General features: G+C 40.6%; 1 protein-coding gene and 1 long non-coding RNA gene across 3 annotated transcripts in view; both read right to left on the reverse strand.

The window, feature by feature from the left end:
• Window positions 1-25,557, reverse strand: part of tmem132e (transmembrane protein 132E) — a 426,314-nt gene extending 400,757 nt beyond the window's left edge. The window contains exon 1 of the mRNA XM_080307607.1: window positions 24,190-25,557. Within this exon, the coding sequence (XP_080163733.1) occupies window positions 24,190-24,250 (61 nt within the window). The 5' untranslated portion in view covers window positions 24,251-25,557. The remainder of the gene's footprint in view (window positions 1-24,189) is intronic.
• Window positions 12,980-14,322, reverse strand: LOC145431583 (uncharacterized). Of its 2 annotated transcripts, none has more exons than XR_013911935.1 (2): window positions 13,174-14,322; window positions 12,980-13,010 (listed from the first exon to the last, which is right to left on the reverse strand). It is a non-coding gene; the product is annotated as an uncharacterized LOC145431583 (long non-coding RNA). The 2 variants fall into 2 exon arrangements; XR_013911934.1 differs by having other exon boundaries at window positions 12,980-13,015.
• Window positions 25,558-27,505: the final 1,948 nt, after the last annotated feature.

A 27,505-nucleotide genomic window follows, 5' to 3' on the forward strand; every position in this document is an offset into this window, starting at 1 on the left:
AGAAAAAGAAAATCACCAGTTGGATTTGTCTCCAAATATTTGAGCCTATGATGCATACATCTTATAAGACAAAGACTACATGGAGCAGTAAAAAAAACAAACAAACAAACAAACAAACAACAACATTTTAAACCTTGGATGTGATTTTGAAATATTAAAGGCAACATGAGAAATCCTTAAAGCTTGCACTTGATGAATCCCATCATGTGTTTCGCAGAGAATTACAGACCTGTGGGAGTTAATTAAAAATGACAGCCACAAATCATGGAGCACCAATTAGTAGCTAATAAACACAAAAAGATCATCAATATCCAAGTGTGTGTACGCAGGAGATATCGCAAACCAAATGCAGTGATTATTGATCCATTTTCCTTTTTTTGCTGTTTCATCCATACATTTGTATTCATTTTCTAATCTACTTAGCACTGTGTAACTGCATAAATGGGTTTAAACTGCATTAATAAATACACGCAATTTAAAAGCGTAGCTTCTGCAATCACTTTGAGCTAGCATTTTTATCAGAATTTGTGGCAGTCCGAGATCTGAAACATCATTTTTCCCCTCTAAAATGTGAACAATACACAGAAATGATGTGACAACCTGCCATCATTCCCCCTGTGGGAGCTGTGCATCTCTGCTGTTGACACAGAACACAAAACCTAGAGGAAAAAAGGTTCCCAGCAAAGTCAAGTCCCAGTGCTATGAATGCTTCTGGCACGCGGTCCCATCTGGAAACATCGACGACCCAACCAAAATGTGAATACTTGAATAAACATTTAATAAAAATAAATAAATACTTCTGCAAAAGTCCTTGCCAAACAGCAGTCGAGCCTGGCTTTTGGTCAGGAGACCACTTTCATGTCTAAACAGCATCAGCGGGGTTTGTTATTCCTGCGCTGGCCAAATGGGCCAACTGATTGGTGGCCAGCTGCGAAGATGGGATTTTGATTTTCAGACCACATATTGGTTATCATCCTCACCATCCATATGTGTGTGGAAAAAAATATGTATGCAGCAGAAAACTCAAAGGGAGTGTCGCAGATGAACATGCTCATCCAGACTGTTGGCTGGATGAGCATGTTGCTCTACATGGGCCTGATATCCACTTACAAGGACATTAAACTGCCACTGTCCTATGAAAATTTGAAACGAATATCCTCATGTGGCTCTTATTTTTCTTAAAAACAAAAATAAGGTTAAAAAAAAAAATCTGGTAATTCTTTGTTTTTACATTCATCGGGCCCCAATTTGCCCAAATATAAAGAGAAATTAAAAATGCATGTCATGGAAGAGTTCGGGTCTTAGGAAGTTAAAGAAGCAGTTTCACACTATGAGACTTAACTTTCTGATGACAGCAGAAGAGAGAGATTAATGATTGCTACCAAGGATGGCCATGTGTATCCTTGTTAAAGTGTCATTCAAGCCGGGAGGTTGCCTGAAGGAGACTTGAACATGTCCTTGACCCTCTCTCCTCTCTGAACACCAGTAAGGGGACCGAGTAGTCCTTCACGATGGCAGACCGGGGTGGTTTCCAGGTTACATAAGGAGAAGAGGTTGTGAATTAAGGTCATGAGAAATGTACGGCATCTGTGGGTGGGAAGTCCGTGAGAGATCACCAAGAAAGAGGATTATGGCAGGAATATCCGAGACAGTACAAGGTCACGTAAACAATTCAGCAGGCCATAAGATGTGCATATACAGGATTTCCTCAAGGAAACTGGCTGCCAGAAATGGTTAAACCTGCCCTTTAACTGAAACTTCACATCTGAAGCAAAGACTGAATCCATGAGACAAACATCCACAGACACGAGACGCGATACCCTTGTTTTTTTAATGTATAATCACGCCAGTGGTTATTAACATTTACTTAACGGGATCATTTATTTGTCTTGCTGGGCTCAGATGAGTCCTGACATTTTTCCCACGTCACTTTAAAACTCCCAAATAGCTCTTTTCTACTTCCTGAAGATTCCCATCAAGGTGCACTGATGACCACATGGAATTTTATGGCATTTGTTTTATTTACCTGCACAAAAACGAAATTGTTCATTTACAGCACTATTTTATTCTGTATGCTCGCATACATTTGTCATAAAGGAAAGAAGGGGGCTCAGTTCATTTGAGCAGTTGCCAGGAGGTGGGATTACTATATAAGACCACGACACATCTAAGGCCCTGACTGACAGCGAGACGAGGGGAAAACTAAATCGCTATCTTGTGTGGAGCAAATCACAACTAAGCAGTGCGAATGATCCCTACCAAAGTGCTTGCAGTCTATTCCAGCTATCTCTGGGTGAGAGGTAGACTATATATACCTTGGACAGATCAGCCTACTGCAAAGTTACAGGGCCACACTCACACCTACAACCCATTTAGGTTCACCAGTTAACCGAACGTGGACATCTCTGCACTGTGGGAGAAAGCCACAGTACCAGGAGGGACCTACACAATAGAGAGAAAATACCTAGAAAGCCTTTTCCTAAAATTGCCAGCAAACCTCTGGGTTAATGATATGCCTTTAATCCACTAAAAATAGAGCACAATTTAAAAACCATCTATAGTGCTCTATAAATTCACTGAATTGACTTATATTTCATTAAATGGGACGCATGTGCTCGGGGATGCGTTTGCATTCAAAGCCCCGAGGCTATGAAACGACCTGCCCAAGGAAATCAGGTTGGATCCGTCAATACAGCAAAATCGTTCAAATCTTCTCTTAAAGCACACGCTTAGCAAATCCTGGTTTAATGTCAGTCATCTCATGTTAATGAAATTCTGCACGGTTTTTCCATCCCCCAGCAGCTGCATTACAATTATTGTGTCAGTAAACAAACTTTTTTTTTTTTTTAATTCCTTTCGATACCCTACGCACACCGCACGTCCAAGCCGGGTGAAAGATGAAAGCTCAAGAAGAGCTGTGGATGATATTGCTAAGCTGCCGTTTGAAATCAAAGCTCCTAAATCAGAAAATTGATACCATGAAGATTTAAAATCTGGAGCGTCTCTAGAAGGAGTATGTTGGGACAGATGGTTAATCAAACAGTCAGAACTCCCGAAGAGATTTCCAGCGGAGCCATATACACTTTCAAATTATTTGGCTATTAGCATTTAGCAAATAATTAAACAAATTCACTCAGTGGTGATTGCGCGCGATGGCACAGCTGGCTTCAAACTGTTTGTTCTCTCTGCGTCTGGCTCAGTCCACGAACTGAATGTTGGTGCGACTGTTGTCAAACATGCGAGCGTCATCTGGGAATTCATAAATGGAGCAACACTTCCCTTTAATCCTCATTAAAAGCGTGGCAGCCGTGAGGAGTTCACTTGGTCATTTCACCCAGAATGCACATTATGCTTGAATAACAGGCGCGTGTCTGATATTTTTAACAAAATGGGGACTATTGTAGGACTATGAAAAATGACTTCCTCAAGCAGCACTGAACGTCATGCTGCAATTCTCCGGCAGTTTTGCTCTCACAGTTTGCACCTTGTTTGATTTCCCAGGGGGGCTGAGTGCTTGTTTCGGGAAGCTGGGGCTCCCATCATTCATTCGGGATCATGCTGTCAGATATCTACACATCTAAACACAACAATATGGTGGACTTATGTGGTTGTAAGTATTTCCATCCCTTGCCTTTGCACAACAGCAAAGTGAAAGTAGAGTATTTTTCTTGTGGAGGAAGAAGTGCGATGTTTGAGTAAATATTTTATTCTGTCAAAGAGAAAATGCATTTTTATTTGATTACATGCAACATCTTTATTTAAATGTGGCAGGTTTTGTTTGACTTTTTGGTCTGAAGACTGAAAACTTCACCTTTTAGACATAAAATTGATTTTTAGTTCAAGTCCTCAGAAACTCCTGCAGTAAAGAAGCTTTTCCCCACAGTTCTCAACTAGATTAAGTGATTAAAAGACAAAAATCTGTGAGCATATTTTAATCAGGTCGGCAGGGTTGCGCGGCAGTTAGCGCAGTCACCTCACAGCAAGAAGGCCCTTGGTTACAATCTGCCTGTCAGCTGGGGGTTGGAGTTTGCATGTTCTCTGTAGTCCTGAGAGCTTGAAAAACAAAAAAATAGAAGGAAATCATCTGAGAAGAAGCTTCTTCAGCTCTAAAAACAAAAGTTAGAGAGTCCCAAGTATTTAACCTCCAAATTTAACCATTTGGAGATGGTCATTGGCCCTCTATTGGTCACGCGAGTCTGTGACCAACCCATTGGTGAACAGAGGTGGTGACTTAAACCAGCTATAAATCCCATTGCAGTCTTCGGTGCTTCAACCCCCCATTTAGACCTTGCCCGAGATTACCTCAACAGGATGGCGTTAACCCCCTTAACCTGCAGTGAGTTGAATGACACACACCTTTTTTCACACCTTGGCTCATGTGATGACTCACATGATCAATAGTGAGCTAAAAACCACCTCCAAAGAGAACAGACCCCCACTAACTCTGCACCTTTTGTTTTTAACTAAAGGTTAGAGGTAAAACATCTTCAAACTTATTTTTTTAAAGCTCTTAAGTTCACAATGACCTGGATTCAAGTCAATTCATTTTTATTTATATAATGCCGAATTACAATATCAGCTGCCTAAAGGGGCTTTATATTTTATATTGTAAGGTAAAGATCCTACAATGACTGACTGTTTGTCCCAGGTGGTCTGGTTTCGTCCCACAGTCCAAAGGCATCCTTGTTGGCTTAACTGGTGATTCTAAATTGGCCGTAGGTTATCTGTCACTCCGCGTTACCCCTTTGACTGACTGGGTGTACTCTGCCTTTCACCCAAATGACAGCTGGGATAGGCTCCAGCCCAACCATGACCCTAAATTGGATAAGGGGAAGACAACGGAGGGATGGACATGCACCTTCCAACACAAAATGCGATTAGGTGGTGATACGTAGTTTAACCAGACCTTGTGATTACTGTTTTCATTTATATTTCTTAACCGTTTCAGCCAGTAAGAATAAATCTATACACACCACTGACAACTTGCAACATCTCCAACAGCGAGAGGTCAGGGATGAATAGACAGCTGACAGCGGCGCTTTGGCAGTAATTAATTACCAAGCCCCAGAAAGCACAGTGGGACGTTACCTCATACAGGATTCAAGGTGTGAATACACCATACCCATCAGGCTTTAACAGTCAGTGGGGGTCATTCATGATATCTCCTCTCCACCTATTCTCTGCCAAATTGAGACTGAAAACCCAGTTTGAAACAGCGAGCAACAGTGTAGGTATATGCTGAAGGTCTACATAGACTCACGGAAACCCACAGTAACATCATGAGTAACTTTAAGCTCCAATCTAGCTGGATATGTTATCCACTCTTATTCTGAAACCACACAAGGTACCAGAACAGTCTCCTAAAAATCAATAATCGCACTACTTGTAACCTCAAAACACAAAACGCACAGTTTGTCCTCCAAAATAATCAATGTCTTTGGTGTAGAGAGAGTAAAAAATGTTATCCCAAATGGCAGAAAAATAAGAAGAAGAAAAAAAAATGGTGGAGGAGGACTGTGGCCTCCTCCTTGCAAAGATGAAGCATAGATCTGGACATGTCATTTTCTTGAATTGCGAACGGTGGTGTCAAAGAAGCATGGCGTAGAAACGTATGCCGTCCCCTTGGGCCAATCAGCACGTCTCGGAAAGGCATTCGTGTGCAACAGACAGAAAGCCAGATGAACGAACGGACAGACGACAGCGGGGCAGATAGGGTTCAGTTCATACCCGGCCCAGTTTCTCTGGGGATCAAAAGTGCAACAGTTTCATCTGTTTCAGAGCTGAGCCGCACTTATAAACTTCATATTTAGAGGACATGGCTTATATTACTAACATCGGTCTGTAGTAACCAAACTACACACCAAAAAAAAAAAAACCCCAATGATAATAATAATGATAATAATAATAATAATAATAATAATAATAATACTGACACTGACACTCAAAAATCAAGTATAACGTCTGAAATAAATCATTTAAAAATCAATTGGAATCACAAGCCAGACTTTTCTGTCATTCAACAATTTAAAATATAATGCTGATAAACACAACCCTTTTTAAATCACCACAGAATGGATTTCCAGGAATGCTTCCTCTCACTCTTTGCAAAGTGATAATCAGGGGCGTCACTAAAGGGGGGCCTGACCCCCAATGAATGTCTATGGAGAGAGGAAGCTCTGTCACAAATTAGGCTCATAATAACCAACATTTCACATTTAAGTGGTTTAACTTTGATATTTACTTAATAAAAGGGTCACCTCTGAAATGTGATTGAGATATTTGATGAAAGTCAGATGAAGGACACTGGTAATTCAAACCTAATGATCATAGTGCGCAACAATGTAACAAGTGGCTACCTTTCTGAACAACTAGCTAGTGTGGCTAATATACCTTGTGTAGCTCAAAAACAGAAATTGTGATTTCCACGCTTCATTCTTCAGTACTTAACAGACTTTTGGATGCTTAATCTTTCTCACCATCTTTGCCCAAAAGGAAGGAGGCATAGGTCAACTATTTATAGAGTGGAACTCTTAATTAAATTAGAAAAATAAAATAATCTTGGCCAATGCATTCATCCAATTACCCACAGACTACGTAAAATGACGATGCCACATATTTGACAGACATCCCAAAAGGTTGATTCTGTTCATCTGGACGGAGGGTTTTAAGTGGGAGAAATGTTTCGTCACTCATCCCAGTTTCCCCAACCTTATAAACTGTATATTTGCACAATGACTGAAACCAGCACCACTGACAGAACAATGAGGTCAGTTCCTTGATCATTAATATGCAAATTGTCATGACCCCTGTGTGAGTCAACCTTTTGGGATTTACTTACCTGGATGGTTGAGCATGCATCAAGAGACTTTTTGACAGACAGCGTCTTAGTTCTTTGATTGGGATTGTTGATCACAAGCTGTATGCGGACCTGACCGCGCCACCCAGGGACACATGGTACTCTCTTCTCAGTCCCAAAGCAAAGCAAGTTTTTAAATTGTCTTTCTAGACACGAACAAAAAAAACCATGATCTTTTACTCTGCAATGCCTGAAACTAGCACTGGAAACCACAAGTGCAGTGGAGTTTGAGGAAATTGACCATCTTCATAGACTTGTTTTTTTCTCCTCCTCAGGAATTTCCACCTGCTGGCCAGGAGAAAAAACTAAATAAATTAAAAAGATTATAGATGTGATGCCATATTCCTGAATAAGTCGGAGGTCGGTCTGAAATTTTTTGTGGAAGGCCCCCTCAACTCAGATTTGACATTATTTGAGTGAAGTTCTCACCAGTGATGATCATCAAAATGCAACACATAATCACAACGAAATCCAGCTTTGGCTAAACTTTCTAAACCATCACTGGATGGTGACTGACCCACGGTGCAGTCGTTGTGAAAAGCGCAGGAATTTGTGTTCCATCCGCATTAAAGAAGAAATAAATAAATAAAGGAAAAATAAAAACAGAAGATAAGGTTTTTGCTCTGGACAGCTGGGTTTAATGCCTAATTAGTGGAATGAACCCCCTAATCGGTCAGCAACATAACCCAGCAGTTTGGCAATCATCACAGCAATTCTGGAGGTGGATTGATTTCAGCATCTGGAGGCAGCTGCAGGGACAGCTGATTGGGTTAATAAGAAACACACTGATTATAATGAATGGGTCCTGTCTGTGAACCAGACGAGTGATGGTTTACTGGACTGCTTAGAAAAATAAAATAAGCCACCTTGGAGGGATTTTTTATGGATGAAATGGAAAGAATTGAAGCAACCACAGATCATGGTAATGCAGAAGTGTTTGATTTCATGAAGCTCTACTTTAACTCTGTACTATGATAAGAACATGATTAGTGAAATTAAGAGGGAGTCTAATTACCAGAAAATCTGTTAAACATAATAACCATATGATCTCTGTATAGGTTATCCTATAGTCCATAACTGGCTTATCCGATTACAAGGCATTTTACAAGTTAAGGTCGTAAATTACACGGCTTCTCTAGCAAAGATGGTGTTGAAATTTAATTCTAAATTAATATGAGAAAAGCCGTAGCATGACACAAACACTTTCAGAAAGTGGAAAATGCCAGAACGTGGTTGGAATTAAAATAAACCCTCATGTCCGTGTGGCTCTTTTTTCTAGTCAAACACACAGTTTAAATAATTGCACAAGAAAGTGAAATGTTCATTCTGTTGCACTTAGACGTGCTATTAATGAACAAAGTTGGCAAGCACAGGACTTGAGGACCTGTAAATATATCTGTTCCTTAAAAAGCTTTTATGTTCTACCTATAAAAGCTCCATATCCACCAGCCACTTCCTTAAGTACCCCGACCTGTTCAGCTGATCATGATGCAAATATCTAATCAAAAGAAAGAAATTCACTGCATTTACACATGCTCAAGGCATCCGAAGTTCAAACTGAGGTGGTGACTTAGAGACTTTGAATGTTAGTGTTGCTCCCACTCCATGGTACTGAAAATGTTATTGGAATATTTTAGTCTAGTACTGTGACAGCACTAAAGCATAGACCCATCCTGGCTTGTGGGGGGAGACCACAAAGAAAGCACATCCTATTCCAGCGGTCCCCAACTCCTGGGAGTAGTTTGGTATCGGTCCGTGAGAGTTGCGCCTCCGGTGTGAAATTTATGGTTTTCAGGGTTTTAAATCAGTTTTTATCGTTAACTGTTTCCCTGGGTCTTTTCCTGCGTATTATGAAAACAATCCTTTTTTGGTACTGGTTTTATTTTGTTGTATTTATCCTCGACACCTTAAAGGCCAGTCCGTGAAAATATTGTCGAACATAAACCGGTCTGTGGCACAAAAAGGTTGTCTATAAGAGTCACAGGAAAAGGTAGTATCCAGGGCGTGGTAGCATTTACTTCACTAAGCCTGTTGGGTGCTTGGATTCATTCAGTACTTTTATAGGTAAACAGTAACCAAGACAAACTTTTAATTAAAAGACTATTCAGAGCCAGCCAACCATTTATATACTGGGCCAACATATTCTGTGTTCACAGGCAGGAGGCCAGTGTTGGCCTAACATGATAATGGTTGGCTATATAAGTAAAACAGCACAGACTTCTCAACCAGCCAGTACTGGCTCATCTTTGCCTCTCTGCTCAGCTAATGTTGTCAGTCTTTGTACCACCTGCCCAGGGAATGCAGATCAACCTTAACTTTCCAACTAATTACAGGATAGTAAGCAATTGCCTGTTTTTCTTCACAAATGAAGAAATAAATATGCAAATAAACACAGGCACAAGTAGATAAAATCATTACACGGCTTTAACTCTACATGCCTATGATGTTTTTTTTTCCTCCACATCAGTGTGATGCAAAGCAAAGCCTCGCTATGCAATAAAATGGATTTCAAGTATTTCAAAATTAGAGTAATGCAGTCTATGTAAAACTTTTAATTGTGTGCGCTGTTATCTGCCACTGATAGACTTGTGCATTTAGGCCAAACTCTCCTCCCTCACGTCCTCAGAGATCTCTATGACTAATTCATTATTCTAAGCCTCTTTAAGGTTGGCACTCAAAAGCTGTGTGATCACTGACAGCAGATACAAAGAATTTGGAACTTTATTATTCTTACTCCAATTTTCTCTGGATTTACCAATCAGTTTTCCCCCACTGTGAGAAAATTACACGTGCCTCACTGAGTAATTTAATGTGAAAAACAAACACTGGCACTCTTAAACGCTTACAGCTAATGCAGTGCTAAATTGAACCTTTTCAGCCTCCACCTTATCCAAGCACACACTGGGTTGGGAGTGTAGTGAGCTGACTCAACCTCATTCCAATCCTTTTTAGAAAATGATTTTTCTTCTTTTTAGTTTGCCAGAGTAATTTACCCTCATCACATTATATATTTGTGTGTGTTTTTTCCCCCCACTTGTCTTTTTCTAATTAATTACAAACCAAACAGACCTCTGTGTTCTGATATTCAAAGGGGATATATCATTTCCCTGCCCCAGAGGCGCAAAACAAGTATTATTTGTGAGCTTGGTGGGGCTTTAATCAATGCCAATGACTCGGTGATTATTTGGACAGCAGCTGAGATTATAAGCTTCCTATTTTTGGAAGAAAAGAAAAAAAAACACACACACACACACACACACACACACACACACACACACACACACACACACAACACCTCACCCACTGGAGTTTCTTTTTTCCCCCAAAGACACTTCCGACTTCACCTGTATAAGTGTTCTTCATCCACGAGTTCACCCAAAGGACTGTTAACCGCTCAATAAAGTCTGTCAACAAGATGAATAAATATGCAGAGTTCAAGGCTAATTCAATCCTCTTATTTATATCACAGAAACTCACACCAATGTTTACCTCAGGCCATGGTGTGTTTACTCTGAGTCCATACAACATCAGAGAGGATCCCCAAAGATCCAATGACTGAATGAAATTTATCATAGTGATGATTCTAGTAGTTCCCTCCCTAAATGTAAGGAAGAATAATAAGACAATGTTGTTTCCCGACATCAGGTCTGACCATATTTTAAATACCTCATAGTACCATATTCCAACAATAGAGCACGTCACTCTCAGACTGCAGGCTTCCCAGAGTTTCTAAAAGTACAACAGAAGCTGGATTTCTGTGCAACCAGCTCCCAGTTTGGGTTCAAGAGACAGACACCTCTACTTTTGAGATTAGGCTTAAAACTTTTCTTTTTTTTTTTTTATAAAGTTGGACAGGATCAGGTGACCCTGAACCAAGCCTTAGTTATGCAGCCATACCCTCAAACAGCAGAGGGACTTCCCATGATGCACTGAGGACTTCTCTTCTCACTCCCTGCGCACATTATTAACCTATGTCTATTCTCTGTCTTTACACATTTCGATTTGTCCCGTTTGTTATCCCTGGTCCCTCCATGCTATTCTTTGCCATCATCTCTTTTCCCCATGATAGATGGCTGCGCCTCACTGAGCCTGGTTTTTCAGGAATTCTCTGCCCGTAAGAAGGATCTTCTCCCTCACCCATGCAAAGTGCTTGCTCCTCGGGGGATTGTGGTTCTGTCTAATATTGTAGGCTCCTCGTGATTCAATAGAAAGTACTTTTAGATGGCATTTGTTGTGAACTGGTGCTATATAAATAGGATGATTGAGCCACACTAAGAGAACATCAAAATAAACATGAATGACACAGACCACCATGAAATAACTGAGCCTACTCATCCATCTCCAGTTTACCAGCTTAAACTGGTTTGGCACGGTGCTGACGTCGAATGACTCACTTGTTCTTGTGTTTAGAGTTTGAACTGATGTTTAAAATTCTTTAAAACCAAAAACTGCTGCTCTGTCTTTAAAAATGTATTAACCTTTACTTTTTGGACAGACTTTGCAGTCATGAGTGGGAGGAAGAGGGGGAGACGATCTATAGATTGCAATTTTATATAGCTTTATATATCTTATGAAACACTCAAAGCACTTTAGACTAGAGCCACATGCACTCACACATTAATACAAGGCTTGCACTTTAGTCTTGCATTAAACTGTGAGCCTTAACATTGGATGAACCAGCCTTGTGTTTCATTTCCTTCAAGCTGTGAATATGATACACAACATTTGTATAGCAATCACACAGAAAATTGTAAATACAGTCATTTGGCTTATTATATCATCTTAATCACTGTTGTCAGGAAAAACGTTTGTGTGATGCCACAATGGGTTATTTCGTTCCCTCAATAAAAAAAAAAAAGCTGCATCACTTGCAGATACATGAGAGAGAAAAGCCTCGCTGGCCTCCTCAGATTTCAGCTTCTCTTCTCAGCTAACCGTTGCGGCACAGGCTTTCATGCAGATAAATGTTAGACTTTAAAAAATGATCTGCAAGAAGATGAATCTTAAACAAACACATTGATGCCACCACAGAAGTTACTGTGCATTTGTGATGCAACACAAAAACACTAAGGATAAAATGTAACATCGCAATGTTTTGTTAACAGGCGCACAGCTGTTTTGAAGACTCTACACACAATTGCACACATGGTGCTCGCATGGCTCTCTTCCATTACAATATTCTGTAGATTGGCACAATATTTTCGCATATTCCTTAATTGCTATCTCTGCTAGCAAATTAACTGAAAGCAAAAATCAATTTCTCATTTTTGCTAAGTGCCCCCCCGAGACCTCTCTCCAATACCTCGCTTTGAGAAATAAAAGATTAAACTTGAGCTAATTGGACAGGTTCTTAATGCACATCATGAGAAGAAGAACGGGATAATGCTATGAGGGCTGCACAGCTTGTTCTGATGCATGTGCTCCTGATTCACATTGCTCAGTCAGTCAGGAGAACCATATGCATTTTGCATTGACATTGTCAACTTCATTTTAGTCAGGTCAATAGCCAAGTGGATATATATGATTCAAATTCACCAAAGTGGTTCCTGAAGCAGAATTTGTAAGCATGGAAGATGTAAAAAGTTGACAGGCAGAGGGGAGAATGGCATTACTAATTTAACATATCTGCTTAAGGACAGGTTTAAGTGCTACAAGTTATTTTTTTATTCATCAAAGACAGCAAGTGAGAAATGTTTACTAAAAATGTCTGATCAAAATTCGAGCCTTTGTGGGGAAAAGTTAACCTAACAGGAGTCCGGCAGAAAGCAAAAGCATGAAAGAGCTTGCAGCCTCTATTCTTTGTGTGGATTAAATCCCATTTTATAGGCTTATTGTGAAATTACTAAAATGTCTTTTGGACCTAATATAGCATACAGAGGCTATTATAACAGCCAGGGATTCCTTTTCTCTCACAGAGCCTATGTAACCTAATAAAAGAATTGATTGCTCTGGACATGGCTCAATATGGCGGTAGCTCCAAGGCAGGATTAAAAAAAAAAAAAAAAAAAAAAAAAAAAAAAGATGTTTTCATAGATCACAGCAAACACGGTAAAAAACGAGTATGGTCCAACGTCAAGTCAGGCCAAAATCTTTAATTCAGTTAGAGCAGAATAACTGTGCCAATGTCATTTTGCAATCTTGCCAGCACCCAATTCTGTTCTGGCAGAGAAAAAAAAAAATGTATATAAATAAATCAGCTTAGAACTTATTTAAGACAGATCTATACGAGCATAGATGGGATTCAGTCTGTTTTCGTGAAATATGGAATCGGTATCGCTTCCAAAAATATCAACAGTGACTGAGCAAAGACTTCCTACCCTTGGGCGAGATTTTCTTCGGGAGTGGAAGACGCCGAGAAGGGTTTCTCTGCGAGTGCTTCAGTCTTTATGAGTCCTGCCATATTTAGATGGAGCTGAATGGGATTTCATGGGGTTCGTGGCTCAAAGTAGACGTCTCATTTCATCGACGTGAAGGGGAAAAAATAAATAAATAAAAACTTATTGAGAGTGAGTGTGTAATGTGCATGAAAGTTAGGTGAATGATATACTTGTAACTGGAGGGTTAATTACTAATGAATTCCTCTAACTGTGGATGTGTCTTGTTGATAAGAGGCAGATACACACAAATAAAAAGAATACACTTTGTCACTGTTTAGTGTTGTTTTCTTTCTGGATTTGAATGCTTTGTGAATATCCAACTGTCACAAACCATAAAAAAAGCAAAACAAACAACAAACAGAGGCCACTTTTTGTCTGGAGACTCGTACACAGCGTGATCACTGAAGTCAGGCAAATCCAGTGCTGTCAGTGTTATGGTGGCCTATTTTGTAAAGCATTTATTTTCCTCTGTTAGATCAATATGACTATGATTTGAACTACATTTTCAACATATCACCACACGCTAACCTCAAAAGTCCTTGACAGCAAATTGATTTTTCTCTGACTTACATATTGAACACAACTACATGCACAAAAGGCAACACAGAGGCGTAATCTTTTAATCATATTCATGACTTTTGACTCGTTTACATTACTTCGTTCCTAAATAAGACCGCGAGTTTAAAAACAGAAAAATTCTCCAATTTTAATTGATGTAAATGCAACAGCTATATGAACTCTGAATGAAGCAGCTTGTTTATCCTGGGGCTGAAGCAGAGGAATGGCAGCACTTTAGCAAAATTAGAAATCATGGCCAAACTCAACCCCAGACTGTCTTTGGAAGTTAATTCAGAGAAATAGTCTTTACACAAATAAACTGCAACAAAACAGAAAGAAAAGGAGCCAGTACATCAGACAAAGGAGACGGGGGGGGGGGGGGCTCCCTGTCAGGTTCAGGAGATGAACAACAGTATCTGACAGCTACAGCTGACATCCTGAGGCAGGTAATACATGCATCACAAAAAAATAACAGAAACATCAATTTTGATTTAGTACAACTTTCACTGTCCACACACATGGATACATATCTCTGACAATGACGTGCGTGGAGCGAACCGAGCACGCCACCTCAATTATAAATAGGGAAAGTATAGTATTTGCAACACATTACATCATCTTAACCTTGTTATGCTATTTTGAAATGACGCAAGACGACCAGCGTGCAGCTAATCTATTCATGCAATTGCAGAAAACAATACTAGATCAGCTCGTGGTGCCAGAACTGTGGAGGAATAAGAGTAACTGCCCTCATGTGCTGAGCAATAAACTTGATGAATCCCGTCATGACGATATTTTTCTGTCTTTTTAAGAGAGGACGCTTCACATCCAGCCTGGTCGGGGTGTAGCTGCTACTACTGACAGATGAAATCAGTGCTGATAAAGCTGCGGTGCATAATATCAGATTATAAAACATTAAAACATGTTCAAGCCCAAGACATTTTTACATAACATACCTTTTTAGTTCATACTAAGCATTGATTTAACCATTTAGGAAATATATTCAGTTTTATGAATGAGCCAAATGCTGCAAAACTGACCAGGCAGAACGTGGAAATGGACAATAACCCAAAGCGCATCACAACAACAATCCAGGAGTCTCTCATGGCAAAGAAAAGGAATTAAAGTCAGTCAGTAGAGTGCATTTTTCAGTTACTGAATACAGAAAGACCCCAAACCAAGAAGCAACTGAAGGCGGCTGCAGGAAAGGCCTAGCAGTGCTTTTGAATGACGATCTAGGATTCAGGCGGTCACTGACTGCAAAGAATTTTCACCTAAATATTAAAAAGCAATCTTTTTATTTAAATTATGCTACTTTGTTCAATTACTTCAACCTCAGGAAAAGAAAATGGGAGACTATGTATAATTTGAAAAACAGTTTAATTACCAAACAGTTAATGCAATATTTTATTTAAACCCTTTGAATTAAACATGAGAGTTTGCACTTCAATCACAATTCGGTTGTTTGGTTTGAAATCCAGTGTGATGGAACACAGAAGCAAAACTACACAAGTGTCGCTGTCCATATAATTATGGACCCAAGGGTGCAGTATATTAATTGCCTAATCACTGTCACAGCAGTTTAATTTTAAGCATAACTAATGCTGCAGTGATGTTATTTTTAAAAAGGAAAAGTAGGCTAACTCAAATAAAAGTTGGTATGGTCATATTCAAACTTGAAATTAGTTCAGTCAACCTGAAATTTAAAAAAAAAAAAAAAAAAAAATGCATCGGAGCAAAATTTGGCTTTTTGCTAATAAAAGTGACAGTTTAAGGATTCACTGTACTGTTTGCAGAACATGATGTCACTTTGACAACGTCTGCTTCTAAAGGAGAACACTGCCGCTACACGTCCTATGTATAATTACCAGTAAGAGACAAGAGAAGCTGTCTGTGGCTTGTATTTGCTCTGTCTTATAGGACATCATCTAACAAGACATTAGACAATTTTACCAACTTTCTCCAGAGAAATAATTGTCAAAGTCAAACAACGAGACCAATCTACAGGAACATATTTAAACACGCTTTTCCCTTCTGCCTTAATGACAACGAGAAACCAGGGTGAACTTAAGAACCCCAGTCAAGTCAGTGTGGATCAACTGCAGCAGGAAAAGCAATCCTACAGCTGAAAACAATATAGCGCAGAGAAAGAATTAAGTGTTGGCTGGTTGTAGAGGAGGAAGCTGAGGTTGGTTGCCAGACTGGAGCGTTCATCTCTGAGTCCTTTAGCAGATTTGTAGCACTGGGAAATCAGTGTGGGGAAGAGAGCAGATAGTGCAAGATGTGCTGAAAGCTGAAAATCTGGTCATACTTCTCCCACTGCACTGACTGCACACAAATGGTTCACACCGAGTCCACGGAGACAAACTGCTGATATGCAAAGCAGGCCGCCAATACTCCTACACCGGATGTTTTTTGACTTTAACTATCTGCCATTTTAATGTGGCACAAGATACACATTTATGTCCAACGATGCTCGTAGAATATTACCCGTTATATCAATTGCCATTATTACCCGTTCATATTTACCCTTTTACATTCAACCCTACCTGCAAACTACCCAAGAGTTGTTACATTTTTGGTACTTATCTGTGTGAGTACTCAAAGAAACAACAGAGCAGAGTCAGTCTCCCCTCTAATTTCAGGTGGATGAAAAATACTTTTGTCACACCTCAAGTCAGCCAGTGAGTTCAACTCGAATATCTTCACCCGTCTCTCCTCTGTTTGGTTTAGCTGCACGAGGGAGGAAGGACCTTTTTTCTGATTACATTTTTTCCCTCTGGTTTCTAGGGGAGCGCTGCTGGGATCTGAGAAAACTGAATCACTACAACAGTCTCCTACAGGCTAAGACACACCAGCAGTCAGGCGATCAGACCATCAAAATGATACTTTAGTGCAATTATTTAGACTAGTTTACCTCGAAATAGAACCGAGTTGGTCGATAACAATAATCGCCTGTTTGGGAAAACTGCACGCAGACGCAAAAGCGGTCAAAATTCAGCTCGTAAACTGTGATAATACAGTGCAATACTTTTGTGTCGGTTGTGCATCTCCATTCATTTAACGCTCACCAATACAGCACCATTAACTAAACCTAACACAAAGTAAGAAAAACAACAACAACAACAACAACAAAAAACTCAGGGTTTCCGCTTGATAAGGTAATCTAGGGCAAACTAATTTGATGACTGCTGCCTTATAAGTGTGACTGATCATCAGTTTCCCAGTAAACAAAAGCTGGCAGCCTTATACGGAGAGCTATAAGGAGTGTGAGGTTGTACAATCCTGGCTGCAAGGCATCAAACACTCTGTACAACAGGGGGAGGTCTGACCCTCTCTTGTGAACATATGTCATGTGCCACATGTGGACATGATGCGACTTACCATTTCTGTATTCCATGTAGTCCTCTTAGAGAAATTAAAGGGGCCACTTTCAGTCTAACCTTTTCTTCATTCAGAAAGCTCATTCTCTTTCACCCTGTCAGGGGACACAACTTATTAAATGTGAGCTATATTGCCGTGTCAGGACGACCAGAATTAGAGGAAAATGATTATACCCCTGTAACACCACAGAAGGAGCATGTCACAGTGGGTGCCATCATATCTAGACAATAAAACCGGATAAAGGTGTTAAGTAAAGCCCAGCTGGTGGCAGGGCTAACGTCTTTCCCAGAGGGTGTCCAAGAAGTGGCTATTCCTTCTTAGCGGTGACAAGATCTATCGCTGTGCATCTCGATCCATTTCTGCAAGGAAATGTAAAAATCTAGGTGGTAACATTTTGCCAAGCGTGACTCACAATACCACGGGAAGCAAAGCAAGCCATTTTAAATCAAAGGCGCTGCAGAATCGTGGAGATGCGCACGAGGCGCCGTGCACGAGAACTCGTTTCAGACCAAACATATGTGATCGCCTAATGCAGAAGACTGATTGCTTCCCTGCTGAGTATAAAAAGAGCTGGAAGATGTTCATGCAAGTGCTCGTATCCCCAGCTGTCCTGCAGGGAAATATTAAATTGCTTGCGGTTACAAAGACACTGAGTAAATGTCATGGGTAAATTTTATGTGGCCTTTGTCTGGTGCAAAGTTTAGAATTTCTGGAAAAATAAAAGCACTGGAGTGCAACCTGATCTGTATCTACACGTGCACACAATACGACAGTGATCACCTGACACTGATGAATGAATAACTGCCTCGTGCGGTCCAATTATTCTATACGTCCTCGTTGGACTCGAATCATACATCAAGCCAAGCAGGTGGTGGATGATTTTTGACAGAAATTTCCCTTTAATTATTTTTTATTTTTTTCAAATTGAATCAAAAAGAAAACATCTTTCACACAGCAATGCTTAATAAAGAAAAAACAGATGGGCTGCATTTATGGATTGGAAAACAGTTAACGTTGTCTCACGATACAAACCATTTCAGACAGAAGGATTTTTTTGGACTCTGGAGGTTGTGAGATTTAAGTAAGCGGGGGAAAGTTTTGTATCCAAATGTCTGCAAAGATATGCAAAAAAAATGTTCAAGGACAAACGACCATTGATACAGACTGTTTATAAAGGCTGGATGTACTTAGCACGTCATCAATCATTGTTCTCAAGCATGAGAGGTGGATTTGACGAAGAAACTTAGGACGCTGGGTGCTCATCCAACAGTGCCTTGGTAATCGCAAAGTAGTCGCACCCTAAAGCATACCCAGATGTTACAAAACAGAGGTCAGGCTGTAATAACTAAGACTTGGGCCATAGGCCATAAACTCATTAGGAAAGTGCTTACTGAGGTTAGAGATCAAGTGAGCAGTAGGGTCGCTTTCTCAAGGCTCCGACATGGTCTGTCAATGGTCCTACGCGCAGCTCTCCAGTGTTGCAGCTGTTTACCGTCACCGGGGGGCAGTGTCCCAAACAATCAGTCTAGGCTACTCTTGCTTGTGCTGCTGTTGGTCCATCAACCAATTGTGGAGAGAGGTCATGATTAGGGGTATTGTTTAGGTTTTATCCGATACCAGTACCAAACCGGTACTTTTGAAACGGTGCCGGTGCTTAAACGGTGCTCAAACTGGTGCTTAAAGAATGAAGAACACAAACTTTGTCCAAAAACCTCTCATGTTTAGCTGTTTCCCCACTTTTTCTTTGGTCATTTTAGCTTTTTTGGCCAGGGTGAAGGGAGTATCTGCCATCAAAGAAGAAGACAGCTGCATGTAACTACGACGGTGTTTGCTAGTTCACCTTACGTGCGTTAATTTAATAACGTGGTTAGCCTACTCAACGTAAATTACACACGAACATTAAGCTAGAGAAGAACAGCTGCTGCTGCCATCATCATCCTCATCATTTCTGCTACACTGGCAGGGCTAGGGGCCAGGACTCTCCTCTTCGGGTTCTTGGGGGATGTTGCTAACTCCGGGACCGATAACAGGCACCACACCCGTAGTAGATGTGCTCGGTGTGAGGTCTCGCAGCAAGCTATCAAATACGGTGCATGTCTCTGCTTTTAAAAAAAAAAAAAAAAAAAAAAACGCTATGCGTCGCCAGGTGTTTCATCAGATTCGAGGTGTTACCTCCTTTGCACAGTATCACCTTAAAGCACTTGTTGCAGTACAGCCAGACTTTTACTGGTTACTACCGTTTATGTCAGAACCGATGCCATCATGGCACCGGATACCGGTACCCATCCCTAGTCATGATGCACACAGAGCTTAAGTGAAAGAGTTATGAAAACAAAAAAGGGGGGCTGGTTTAGCTCACTGGGTTGAGTAGGAGATAGATAGATAGATTATATATATATATATATATATATATATATATATATATATATATATATATATATATATATATATATATATATATATATATATATATATATATATATATATATATATATATATATATATATATATATATATATATATATATATATATATATATATATATATATATATATATATATATATATATATATATATATATATATATCTATATCTATATCTCTATATCTATATATATCTATATCTATATATATATATATATATAGATATATAGAGATATATATAGAGATATATATAGAGATATATATAGAGATATATATATAAAAAAGGGGTTGCATACCCCTTTTACATGAGCAATTACCTGGACACAAATATGTTATCATAAACCATGTTTTATATGTGCAGTGTGTATATGATGCATGTATGCTAGTCACTGTCAGAAAACTTGGCTTTTTGCAGATAGAAAATGGACTCGAGGGAAACCTGAACACAAAAAAAAATAAATAAATGAAATTGAGGAATTTACCCTTAGCAAAAGAAACAAGTACATTCACCAGATTCAACCATTTAAAAGTTCAAAGAAGGTCTGACAAAATGGGTTACTGTATAGCATACAAATACTCTACTTTTTTCCCCTGCAGGAAGTGCCCACAAACCCTGAAGCCCTTGGTAAAGGTCTTGCACATCCCACTACATCTGGGAGAGCCAGTCCTTCATAAAAGGTCCATTTCACTGCTGATAGAGGACAACGTCCTTAGAATTCACAACAGCCACTGCACACTCCACAACGCCTCAGAAACAAGAGCTTGGAAAACACAGCTCAGAAAATTGAAGGGATTCAAGCATAGCTGGGTTTCGAAGATTTTGTTTGCTTTTTGTTTTTTAATCCATTTACAATTCAGAGAAATCTAGTTTTGGCTTGTTCCAACAATTAAATGCAGAAAAATCCATTTTAACTGAATGACATGCCCACCTGCAAAAACCTGCGACGTAATTATGGAACGAGACTGCAAGTAAACCAAAGAGCCGTCTTTCCAGTAACAGCTTCTCTTATTGTTCGTTGCCCTGCTGTTCCGAGTGCACAGATTGGTTTTAGCCTCAAGCCCAACTGTCACTGAAATGAAAAAAGTATTAAACTGTGCCATGCTCCACATGGATTTACCATCATCTAATGCTGACGGCAAACGCCATTAAAAAAAAAAAATAATAATAAAAATATATAAACCATATGCTTTATGGTGTAAAAAGTGACAGGTACACAAACAATTCAACATCACCTTGATGGGAGCAAAAGCAGAATAACTAAACAGCGCCGCTGACTCATTTGCAGTCACAGAGTGTTAATGGCTATGGATATGCACCTCCTGCATGTATGTCTGCGTTTTTCCACACAAAAGGATGGAAAACAGGAAACCTCTTCAAACACAGCAACAGAGCAAAAAAAAAAAAAAAAAAAAAAAAAAAGGCTTCATTTCAACACATGTAAATCAATTAGGCTGGAACATGAGAGCTGGTGTGTCACACTGCCGCTTTGTCTGCTCTCTGTCCAGTGTCTACTCTCAGAGATAGGCTGGTGCTGGGAACGCTGCCAGCTACATCCAAACTATGACTGGGCAAACAGTGCTCCCACATCCACGCTATGCTGCTGACTGCAGACGTAGCCCCGAGTAATCAGTGGCACGTTTAATGTAACAGCTAGTCACCATCTATTCTACCCACTTATCAGAGTTCACCACAGTCTTTTTGGATTTCATCCAGAAAGCTGTTCAGCCCAGGTGGTAAGACATCCAGGTCTCACGATCAATTAACATAGTAGATAACTGCGTAAACACCAGCTAAATGTATAACACACTGCCACAGCTTTGTTTCAGTGAAGGAAGAAGTCAATTCAAGGATCAATAGAAACATTTGCTCAACATTGCTTTTTAGATTTCAAAAATTAAACAGTTAAGAAAATAATCAGCAGTTGCCTCCAAAGAAACTGTATAAATGTTTCCCCTGATTTACTGCTATGTTAGAAATATGTTTTTTCTGTATGTGGGTGGAGTTCCATATTATATCAGTTAAATGTGTTAAGTATCAAACTTTTTTTATTTTTATTTTTTTAACTAACAAATCTTAAACCTGTATGTAGCATCCTGGAAGTTTCTTCCTGTTAAAAGGGAGTTTTTCCTTCCCACTGTCACCACAGTGCTTGCTCATAGGGAGTCATATGATTGTTGGGTTTTATCTCAGTATGTGTTATTGTAGTACTTTTGCTTAGTTGTGTTATGGTTGCGTATAGTTTCCGCTCTTCTCCATGTGCAAAGCCTCTCCCTGCACACCAAGCCAAATTTTACTTTCTTCCATAAAAGATCATTTTACTTTTTGCAATTTACCGAAAGAAGCCTCCTGACTTTACTGGAAGTGCAATAAGAGCTTCACAATTGCTAATCTGTCTACAATGACAGAGGATAACGACTCTTTCAGATCAGACTTAAAAGACAGAAGCTGACAGCTAAAAGCACTGACATTGTCATCCTCACATCCCCATAGCCCACCCACTAATAAAAAAAAGAAGTCAATCTTGGAGAAACAATGCCTACAAAAGCACTTCAAACACCACCCTGCCCTAGATTAGACCTCAATTCTGATGCCCTATTATTTCACCGGAGCATACCATTTCACAAGAAGTAGCCAGAAAACTTTTTTTGAACAGCTCTTATCAGTGAACATGCCTAGCTCAAGTGTCCTTGAAAAACCTTAATCCCTATCAGCTCTGGGAATGCTGCTCAGCACATGACCTCTGACCTTCCTGAGGAGGGGGTACGGTGAAGGAAAACAACTGAACAATTACAATGGCATCTCAAAACGAAAGAAGGAAAAAGTATCCTAGTGCATCAACTGCAAAGGGGGAAAATAATCTTTAGCGTGTTTACAACATTGTGTGCCAGCCAATATATATGAAAATACAAATTCAAGGTGAGAAGAATGAGAAATAATAGATTCATTACAGCACTGGATTTTCCCCAGAGCGGTCTTAAAGTCCATGATATTGCTTTTTCACACCTGGGGATTTGCCTGCTTAGCTCTTCATCCAGCAGGTCTATTGCATTTCTCTTGAGGTATTCTTACAAAATTGTTTATTTAGCATGAGAGTGACAAGGAGGGAGAGGTTTAAAGTGCCGGGATGAGCGCAGGAGGAAGGCTTCCGTGTACAAGTGTGAGAGCGACTTGACGTCTCCGAGGCCAAGAGACTCTGAAACCATCCTTAGGGGGCAGCCGTCCACGCGCCAAATCTGTCCCTGCACTTGCTTTCAACAGCAGTGCCTTTATTGTTCAGGAAGGTGAGCACCCTCCCCACCCCTGCACTAAGCAACGCTGACCACAGGCGTTAGTGGGATTTGTGTAGGCACGCTATTGCAGCATACAGCACGCTGGCTTTACAGCCTTGGTGAAGCCATCAAGGAGAGTATATGCTTTAGTGCACACGTAGGCGTTTCTTTTGTGTGGTAATGAAACTGAGGCAAGACTTGGTGAAAATGAGTAGGAGAGGGGAGATACTGTGCAAGATGTCTGAAAGGAAGCAAGAGGTGGTTACACACTGAACATGGAAGGAAAACTGCACTCCGTCTCCATTCGGCTTACTGGGGTGAAGCACAGAAGAGTCCTAATCTGGGTCTAAATATAAGCACCTTTTAAATGTGCCTGCAAATGAATAAACAGAAACTGCGCTGCAAGTTGCTCGTCCTGGGGTTGCCTCCCAGCACCACACTTAATCCACGCATTGCAATGTCACACTTTGCTTACTGCTGGAAACAGTCCTGCACCCCTGCTGCTGCTGCATCAGTAAAAAAATAAATAAAGAGTTGGATATTAAAGGAGGATTAGTGTTTTGGAGTCCAACTAGATCACTGGGACATGTCAGGAAATCATCTTTGAGGATGCTTGATTTAGATTTCATCAGCACATGTAGAACACACTGTATGTGTATCTGCTGTGTAACACACCGTGACTTCGTTCACAAGCAGCAGATGAAATCAGTTCTCCAATATGTTGCGAGTCCTCGAGCATAAGCAACTCTAACCTGATGTGGAGTGGGTATTTTAGCCTTTTTCTCAGCTCTCTATAGCATTTGAAGTGTGGCTTTTTTCATGCTTTTGTGACTGTGATGATCATGAGAGTTAATTACATCCGCAGTGCTTTTTTATTCCAATTAAAGTATCTGGTTTGATGGTGTGCCTGCCATTCTCCTCTGGGGAAAAAAAAAAAAAGTTACCTAAGAGGGGAAAACAGACCAGGAGTGAAGCCACTGTTGAATTTCTTCAGAAATGTGTAACAGGAGTATGATTGTTTGTGTTTAGTGGTGTGTGTGTGTGTGTGTGTGTGTGTGTGTGTGTGTGTGTGTGTGTGTGTGTGTGTGTGTGTGTGTGTGTGTGTAGGGTCAGTCATTAAAATAAATAAATAAATAAATAAATAAATAATAATAATAATAATCAACAAGACCAACTGCCTCTGCGGTGCATGTTTCAGAAATTTAGGGCCATTGCTTTCTATGCAACGTGAATATGATCCTGGAACCCTGTTGGCGGGTGTGTGTTTTGAATGGGGGGCAGGAGAGGAGGGGAGGGGGAAGGAGGTAGAAGGGGTACTCACCACATGAAAGCGCCGCCACACAGATGAAGAGAGTCCGTCTGAAATCCCGTACACCTGACATGGTAGAAATCCCTGCAGGAGGATGTTAAATCCCAGCTGTTGCAGTAGCCGATTGAGGGTAAATAAACCTCTCTGCAGGTGTTAGCCTCCACACGACGCTGTTGCAGTTCTTCGAGGGTCTTAAGTTGGATAATGCGCAATAGACAGAAATGCACCTGCACGAGTGTCTGAGCGGCAGGGAGTCCGATGTAAATTGGAGGTCTTCAGAAGCAGAAATGTTACTGGCCAGTCTTCTCAGAGTCTTTGCGAGCAGCGAACCTAGGGCACGGCAAAACCGCGTCTTCTCCAGGCAACGCGGAGCGTTTCCCCCACATCAGAGAGCAAAAAGTTCCAACTATCCTGATCCAACCCGGGCAGCAGGGAGGGAAAAAACAGTGTTCCATAAACGGACACGAGTCCTTGCGCGACACTCGATAAATGGCCCCCCACAAAAAAATATTATAAATCAATGGACATCAGTGGAGAGGTTACGCGCGCCCTGGCTGGAACCACGGGGATGCTGCACGCGTTCTCAAAAGGATCAGACTTGTCTGAGCAACAAACGGCAGGGAAAGAGCAGCAGAGTGTCCCTGTGAGGTTAGTCATTCTCCAATTAAAAATTCAAACATGAAATTCCTTGCGCAAATCATGGAAACAGTGTAGAGAGGGGAGGAAAACAACAAAAAAGAGGCATCCGACGGATCCGCACCGTTCTGGCTCAGCTGACACCGACTTCTTCTGCTTTTATTCAGCGTCCACAGCCGAGAGAAAAAGGTGGGAATGTATTCTGGGCCGTGGAAGGTGAAATTGCAGCTCTAATCAAGCCGAAAAGGTCCGAGTTGGCCGCAAAGACCCGCTTTCCACCCTCCCCTCCCGCTCCAGCTCCCTCACGTTTCCAGTAGTTCACCTACCGCAGCGCGATGCGACGGGAATCATCACGCGTCCGCTGATTAAAAAACAACAACAAACAAGGGCACAAATATCCAGAAAGCTGACACTTTTTAAAAATCGAGTTACTTTGTGATGTTAAGACCGAGAGCCTGAGCGGAGCATCGTCGGTGCCGCTTACCGGGAGTCTGAAACAGAGCCAAGTCCGAAGAAGTCTCCAGTTTGGTGTGTAATTTGTCACCCGGCTTGAGCGCACCTTTCTCAGGTGTTCCTCCCGCAGAAGCAGCTGCTGTGCCCGCTGTCCTGCCCTCAGCAGCCCCGCTCTGGGATTTTAAGTCCGCTCCAAACTAAACGTGCTCACCTTAAAATGTCCAGAGTCGCAGCTCCCGGTCATCAAGCCCACTGTGGGGTAGAAGACGTGTCCGGAAGTTCCTTTCAAAATAAAATAAATTAGCCTACGTTTAATTGTTATTTTAAGCGATCTGCTAAATTGAGTCTTATTACTCATTTCCAGTGGCTTGATAAAAAAAATGCACCGAATATGACCAGCTTTGACAATACAGTGGTGACATCATTTAACCCTTAAAAACGTCACACCCCTTTTTTAATGACGCTGAACGAAAGAGTTCATACCGAAATGAAACCGGTGCCACTCCTCACCTGACCTAAGAGCAGCTAAATGGGTCACAATTAAACCCAGTTTCAAACGGAATTAAATGGAAACGCGTATTTTGGGGCTTTTGATACACGCGTGTTTTCCAGGTCGACCCGTGGGCTTTAGTTTAGTCTCAGCGTTCAGTTAGTCGCTTGGCTTTTATCTTAAAACGCCACACCGAACACTTCCGGTATGGGCCACGTTAGACATAGTGAACTTGACTTTGTTCAAATCTAGTATCTCAGACGAAAATTAATCACGTGAGTGTCTCCACACTCCTCCTCTTCATCCGAAGGGGAAAGTATCCTCCCGAAGAAAGAGCCGTCCTCACTCCTGCCTAGTCATGGCCTCACTTTGTGCTTTTGTTTCTGCGTGGATTCTGCTTCACCCCCTGCAGGTTTACGTCACGGTAGATTTCTGTGCTAAGGACTGCGTGACCTTTTATTTGATTTTAATGTCATATTTTTGGAGCCTTCTCACAGCTAAAACGCTGACACCAGACACACAGGTGCACCCAATAACAATGAACTCATTCACAGTTTAATTTATCAGGTACACACAGTATCTTTAAGTGGGATTCCCACCTATGACCCTTGTCACAGTGGGTGGTTTGCAGTGGAAGGTTCTGTTGCATCAAGTAGAAATTCTGCCACTACGCAATTGAATCACACTTTTGCAGAAAACAGACTGAATTTGTTCAACTTCATGAGGTTGTTCATTTGCATGCATGGCAAGCTGCAAACACATTAATACTGACCGATTGTCTTTACTCCAAAATCTGAGATAATATAACAGAATCTCCTCTAACAGAGGCTAAAACACTTTAAAACTTATGTCTAGGCAGGAGGTGTCAAACAAATTGGTCAGAACCAGTCTGCTAAAGGCTGCAGTCTGGCCATTTGGATGGTTATGCAAAGTGTTAAAAAAAAACTTGAAGATAATCAGGGAATCACTTGTTGGACTTTTGTTTTTGCTGTATTTTCCATCAGAGTGGATAATAGGAGCAGTTCTCCCACCGTCCATCCATTTTCTTAAGGCTCAGACAACTACACGCTCTCCCATCAGCACCTACAGCCAATTTAAAGCCAGCAGTTAACCGAGCATGTTTGTCTTTGGAATGTGGGAGGAAGCCAGAGTAACTGGAGGAAACTCACACAAGCACAGGAAGATGTCCACATAGAAAGGCTGTAACTGCTGCATCGCCCCGAGTGGCTGTCAAAATAGTTCATTTAAGTGCCGCACAAATCTCAATCTTTATCGGTTTTACAGGCGTCTTACTAACAAAGACAATAAGAAAGATTAAAAAAAGACACAAACCACGTCTGCAATTCCACACTGTAAAGTCTCAGGCTGACCATCATCTGTTTCATGCTGTACTTGTACTCAATTAAATTATGGAGGCTATTTTTATTGGTTATGCAATATCTGTGCTACTTCAGATCGAATGCATGTGGTTTGATAGTTTCAATTTAGGCATTAGCCAGTTGCTAAACAATCCAATCCCCTTTATTTATAGAGCACTTTAAAAGTAAGTTTAAAGACAGCAATAAAATAAAATAAAAAATACATTAAATGTGTTAACAAATTAAAGACATACTACATAAAAATAATAAAATGTGGAAAAACAGAAATTAAACAGGCAAAAAGAAATGAAAAGTCAATTAAAAATTTAAAAAAATGACTAAACCTGATTATAAAACCTCAGCTCTTGCTTCGGCCTAATACGAGCCTCAA

The sequence above is a fragment of the Astatotilapia calliptera genome, chromosome 10, assembly GCF_964374335.1.
Source record: "Astatotilapia calliptera chromosome 10, fAstCal68.1, whole genome shotgun sequence".
Lineage (NCBI taxonomy): Eukaryota > Metazoa > Chordata > Actinopteri > Cichliformes > Cichlidae > Astatotilapia > Astatotilapia calliptera.